General features: G+C 33.0%; 1 protein-coding gene across 2 annotated transcripts in view; it reads left to right on the top strand.

Annotated features, from left to right (window-relative positions):
- The first annotated feature begins 237 nt into the window (after positions 1 to 237).
- Positions 238 to 6,510, top strand: part of LOC112504169 (protein ACCELERATED CELL DEATH 6-like) — a 10,000-nt gene continuing 3,727 nt past the window's right edge. The window contains exons 1-5 of one of the 2 annotated variants that reach the window (XM_025108119.1): positions 238 to 299; positions 387 to 516; positions 1,889 to 2,383; positions 3,168 to 3,299; positions 3,844 to 4,481. In XM_025108119.1, coding sequence (XP_024963887.1) covers positions 387 to 516; positions 1,889 to 2,383; positions 3,168 to 3,299; positions 3,844 to 4,481 — 1,395 coding nt within the window. In that variant the 5' untranslated portion in view covers positions 238 to 299. The remainder of the gene's footprint in view (positions 300 to 386; positions 517 to 1,888; positions 2,384 to 3,167; positions 3,300 to 3,843; positions 4,482 to 6,510) is intronic. The other variant, XM_025108120.1, reaches the window with a different exon arrangement.

Genomic DNA, 6,510 nt, shown 5'->3' with positions numbered 1-6,510 from the left:
CGTAAAAAACCGTTTTATAACATCTACAAATACAGAATAAAACGAAACATTAAAATCAAGATATATATCGGTATATTGCGTAAGTACCCTTCAAATATGTAGGGACCCGGTGGGAGATAATTTCTTAACAATTGCTAAAAGAATTGATGCATTTAGTTAAGAACTTATGTTAGAAATTTCGTTGCGACGATGCTGTTATCAACTCTTTCCCTTACGTGTCTACCCCGGTACCCCATCATGAGAGTCTTTATAATCAAACCTGGACCTTTTTCATTTGTTCATTCAATCATACACTCGAGGTATGACTTCAGATGCTACAAATTCTCTTATCTCTGTTCATGGATTCAAGCAATTAGGTTTTAATCGTTCATGTTTTCACTGTGCAGATGAAGCACACAGGTATCCAATTAGCCTCAATTGATGAGCAGACTCCCTTAAGCCAGAAGCAGCAGCAGGAAATCAACCTCCCGGTTGTTTCACCACAACTCAATCTCCCTCGTCAAGATCTACTTGCTGGTAATTTCTGCTTTCTGTTTGTTTGTCTACTGCTATATTACACCACACTGAATCGAGAATTTTAGGGAATTTTGCATAAATGGTTAAAAATGAACTCTGTAATAGCTTGAGGATGCTTCGTTACATTGGTGACTTACCAGAACCCCAAACCATGGCTTATGAATGTGTAGGAGAAACTTGAAGCTCATTATGGCTCCTAACCTTTTTTATTTTTATTGGAAACCGTGGATGTCTTTGGCTAGCTTTTCATGGACCTGAAGATAGCATCTCCAATGGAGATTATAAGAACCTCCGTTTTGCACTTTTGTTGCCAACCGACTCTAACTCATCAAATAAATTAACAGCTCTTTTAAAAGTTCAAAATGGTAGTTCCTATAAGGACCTCCTTTTCGTTGATTCTTTCGACATCAATAATTATGATATTAATATATATTAATAATTATAAAGTCAAGAAAAGAAAAGAAAAAATTCACTTCTTACAACCTAGGTTCTTGTTCAAGCATCTAGAGAGCGTGAGGTTCTCATAGGAACCTCTCCACAATGGTAGTTTTTACAGGCCACTACACTTTTTGCTAATAAGAACCTTGCATTGGAGATGCTCGGAAAACCCTAATGACCTTGGAGAGACTTCGAACTGACAGGTGTCATAACTCAACTGGTTGAATATTAGTATGCTCACAGTGGTCATTGGTTCGAGTTCGCTCAAAGTCAACTATGCACAAGCTCACCACAAACACGCACGTCGTACAAAAATAATAAACGTTGAGGCATGAAAAATAAACATTTTTTTAACTCTATTTGCTTTAACTTTGTTTTATATGCTTGCTTTTGCTAAAACCTCATAGAGTAATAGGAACAGTTAATGATGGGACAAAAATCAGCATCATTAAGTGTACTTAAATAGAAGAAAAACATTAGCAATTTAAAGATGTGTAACCAATAAATCATTCGTATTAAATGTGGATTTTTGAAGAGTGTGACTTTTGAAAATGAGGGATTGTTGGTTGGTTTCATTCGACAGTCAGACAACAATCCTACATCCCCTTGCTTTGAGGGTGCTTCATTTCTTTTTAATTCCTCATGAGTCCTCTGCATGAGATTTACAGGGTCCATTTGGTTTGGTTTTTTATGTATTATTGTTGTTTTGTTTCCTAGAAAGTCTACTTAAGATTGAACTGATTTCCTGTGCTGATGTATAATATATTGGTTGTGATTTCAAAGCCCAAATTTTAGAGTTCTTGGTTTAATGTTTTGAACCAAATTGAACAATTCAAATTGGTATGCTTTAGAAATGCTTAATCTTAGTGAAAAGAATAGTTCAGTTATTCCTAGATGAATAGAGTACTAACTTTGCCTCGGTACTACGTTAAAGGACCTAGAGAAAATTACATCAAAGTTGGCATCCCTCTATATGAAGCATCAATTAGAGGTGATTGGAAAGCTGCTAAAGCCATCCTTGATGAAGACAAGGAGTTGGTACGGTCTAGTATCACTGAAAATCATGAAACAGCACTCCACGTTGCAGCATCAGCAAAAAGAACCAAACGGGTTGAAGAGTTTGTGGAAAATCTGGTGGATATGATGAAAGACGAGGACTTAGAACTTCAAAATAGTAGCTACAACACTGCGCTATGTTTAGCAGCTGCAGCTGGAAATGTTAAAATGGTTAAAATTATGGTGAAAAAGAACAAGAACTTGCTGACGATCCCTGGTAGTCAAAAAATGATGCCACTCTATATGGCTGCTTTATTTGGAGATCATGATATGGTGAAGTATCTCTATGATAATTCCAAGCTGTATGGCGATGGTTGGACGCCCCAAAATCGTGGCTGGCTTCTTCTGAAATGTGTTGAGTCGGATCTGTTCGGTAAGCATTTTAGCATGTAGTTGTCACACCTACACATTCATTTTGTTGTTTGTCATAATTTGCATATGTACTTTTCTCTACCTACTGTATTGAAAGTAATATTTAACTACATTAGAGTCTGATCTAGTAATCCTACACTACAAGGTCACATAGAAGCTTTTAGTTATTCATATAGCTGCAAATCTAGCAAATCCATGTCTCAAAACCTATGTTAATAAGCATTTATCTCCGAATTGTCAAAGATGTTCATTGGCTTGAGGTGGTAGCTCAAAACAATTTACATAGATCATGATTATTTGCTGTTTTGAATCTGAATTTACATAGATCATGATTCTTTGTTGATATTTGGATCACTGGTGCAGTTAATACAAGTGATATCATGATCATGCCTCCATATGGTTGTGAAGTTCTATCATTTCTTTGAATTGTTCTTGACCAGTAACCTGTTGATCTTCTAACATTTGATGATATGGATACCCATTTATGAAAAATTTAGAAAATGTTTATTGAAGTGTAAAAAATAGGCAATTTTGAAACTCCATTTCATCCATTGAGAATTTCTTTTATTTGTCACACTAAATAGGAACTAAGGTAAACCTCGTTGCATTTTGATGTATCTTTTTCGTCTCTTTAAGATGTTCTTGCTCCATATTTTTGTGTTCTAATAGAGGGTGGGGAGATGGTTTTTTGTTATCCATGTAGAAAATCAATATGCTTTGTCATTTTCATTGTTGATTTTGTCTGAACATTTTTCCTCATTAAGTGATTGTCAAATCTTTTATAGACATTGCACTACGGATATTGAATGATTGCCCAGAACTTGCTTCTTATGGGAGCGTACTTGGAGTTTTGGCTCGAAAGCCGGATGCATTTATTGAAACAAAATCTAATATTATATGGGGAAAAATCAGATCAAGTAAGCATCTCTACTCGATGTTCATTATATATACACCATCAATTTCAACATAAAATTTCACTTCTGACTTTTTGAGATCCAAACTTAGTGCTCTCTAAATTCAAGTTCAAATATATACACACACACACACACATATGTATATATATTTGAGTTTTATCTCCGAAATGTTTCTAGTGTAATACCCTTTATATATAAAATGTAAATTATCGAGATTTTCTACCCTAAATATATAGTTCATGTTGGTTTTGAAATCAAAACACCCTCTCAAATGCATGCGACGAGCTATGATAATAAGGTTCAAGTAAATTATTTTTCCTTGTAATGTATTTCTTAGTGTAAGATTCGTCAAGTAGATTCTTTACCAAATGTAAGATATACGCAATGTACCATAACTCTGTCTCTTGATACAGAGACCCTGCCTTTGGACGGGATATATTGAATCTGTTTGGTTCAGTTATGGGACATAGCAGAAATTTGGGAGTCATAATAGTATTCTTGTATATTTAGTAGCTTAAATTTTGGCTTCTTTTGTTGTTGCTTTTAGTTTTTGCAGTTGTTGGTCTGAAGGTGGGAGTTCCTGAAAAAGAAAGTGAAGCATTGCAATTACTACGAATCATTTGGAAAACTATTGCGAAAAAGCCTAAGAACGTAATTGATGACATAATCAGAGGGCCGGCTGATTCAAGTAAGCAAGGTGAGAAGCCAGCTTCTCAAAAGGAAGATCAAACTCTGCAACTACTAAAACTCATTTCTGATAATATCGTCAAAATGCCTGTTGAAATCCATAACTTATTCAACGGGCCTGCTGCAACAACTTCAAAAGTAACAAGAACGCCATTGATGGGAAATACAAAGCAAAAACACTCTTCTCGGATACTTTTTGTTGCTGCAGAAATGGGCAATACTAAATTTGTGGTGGAGCTCATCCGTCAATATCCTGATTTGATATGGAAGGTAAATGATAACAATCAAAGTATATTTCACATTGCTGTCAAACATCGACATGAGGGTATCTACAACTTATTGTACGAGATAGGGTCAATGAAGGATCTGATAACTCCTCTCAAAGATCATAATGACAATAACATGTTGCATTTAGTTGGCAAGAGTGCAAAGACAAAGAGATTGCAGGATGTGTCCGGAGTTGCTTTACAAATGCAACGAGAACTGTTATGGTTCAAGGTACATATTCCTCTCTAAGCTTTCGTATTTCTTTATATTGCTTTTTCTTTCACCATGAGTTCTGTATTCAGAAGGTGTTAGAAATTGAGGGTTTCTTGATATCCATATTGATATATACATATATATATATATACATATATATATATATATATATATATACACACACATAGGTGGAGGTTCGAGAACACCTCTATTTTACGAGAATGCATGAACACCCTTATCACATGTGATAATACACATGAGGGAACCTGGTGGTGTGCGGACGACATGTTCTGCAACTTGGGCTGTGCCAAAGGTCGTCTACGTCTATGATTTAGCATCACATGTAATGGTGGATTATAGTATCACATCAAAAACACCCCTATCACATGTGATAGTACATGTGAAGGGGCATAGTGGTGTAAGGAAGACTTAGCCCACAACCAAGATCGCATCAAGAGTCGCTTGCGTCTCTGATTTAGTATCACATATGTATCATATGTGATGAAATAATAGTATCACATGTAGGAAGAATGACAAATTACCTTAATACCCTTACACTTTTAGTATCACATATGTATCACATTTAGTATCACTCTATGAAATAATAGTATCACATTTAGTATCACATATGTATCACATTTAGTATCACTCTATGATTATCCATATTACTCGGACTATAACGGAATCTTTACAAAAGGGACTTTTTTGATATTTACGATATCAAAACCATTGTAGGAAGAATGAAATGTAAAAATCAGTAAGATGAACAAATGTGAAACTTCATGTCATTATTACATGAAGATCAATTAGTGATATTTTAAGATTTGTAACCCCCAATTAAAATATTGGAGAGTTATATAAAAATGACAAATTACCTAAATACCCTTACACTTAATATGTGAGTTACATTTGAACCTAACTAAAAGATGAAACATGATTGGTTGATGTTGGTTAGCATAGTTAACACAAAAAAATGGGTTAGTATTTGAACCTCTCTCTTTCTCTCTCTCTCTCTCTCTCTCTATATATATATATATATATATATATATATATATTATATAGGAGGTTTACTTTGCAAACCATCTATTTCATACAAACCCTACAAACCAATCACATCCATCCATTTTCATGATCAAAGGTCATGATTAAAACAAGTTAGTTTTAGTAAGGTAAAAAAATAAAACAAGAAAAATTATTATTATTTTCTCCAATTAAGGGCAAAATGGGAACAAGTTTTAAACGTTTGAGATGATTGAAATCTCGGAATTAAATCCCTTTTCCTAAAAATTATTATTACTCAACAATAACGAATGAAACATTTTGAAAACTAAATGAAACATTTTAAAACTGAATAATATGCATTTATTAGTGAATAATATGATTGGTTTCATGAATGAAACATGTTGAAAACTGAATAAAACATTTTGAAAACTGAATAATATGATTTAATTAATGAAATTAGTTTTATTGTTCCCAACCAAAATGAAATTAGTTTCATAATGAAACGTTTTGAAAACTGGATAACATGATTTCATTAATGAAATTTGTAAGGAAATTAATTTATTCATGAATTTTGCAAATGAAACAAAATAATATACTCAAAATCTGGAAAATATCATAACTATAGTATTAATAAATCTAGAAAGATTTGAAAATTGGAAAAAAATACTGATTTCTTTTGTTATTATGAAAATGAAATAAATAAGTTCTTAAGAAAAAAATGATGATAAATAAACTCTGAAATTGACGTATTATTTTTATTTAATAAAATAATACAAAATATTAATGTTAGTAAGTATCTATTAAAAATTACCAGTTTCAAGATTATTATAAAAATGAATTGATTGATCATTTCCTAAAAAACCTCTAATATATATAATCTTCCCATTGGACACAACTAAAATATTACTAAAATTATCTATTATAAAGTCAAAGGACAATCATATGCTACTGATTGATGTTAGTTTGTACAGTTTGTACAAAAAGGGAGCGGTTTATATTTGATCGCTCTATATATATCTATATAGGGGAGCGATCAAATGCAAAC

The sequence above is a fragment of the Cynara cardunculus genome, unplaced genomic scaffold (genome assembly GCF_001531365.2).
Source record: "Cynara cardunculus var. scolymus isolate 2C unplaced genomic scaffold, CcrdV1 Un_Scaffold_4801, whole genome shotgun sequence".
Lineage (NCBI taxonomy): Eukaryota > Viridiplantae > Streptophyta > Magnoliopsida > Asterales > Asteraceae > Cynara > Cynara cardunculus.
This window is presented reverse-complemented; position numbering and strand designations above follow the sequence as displayed.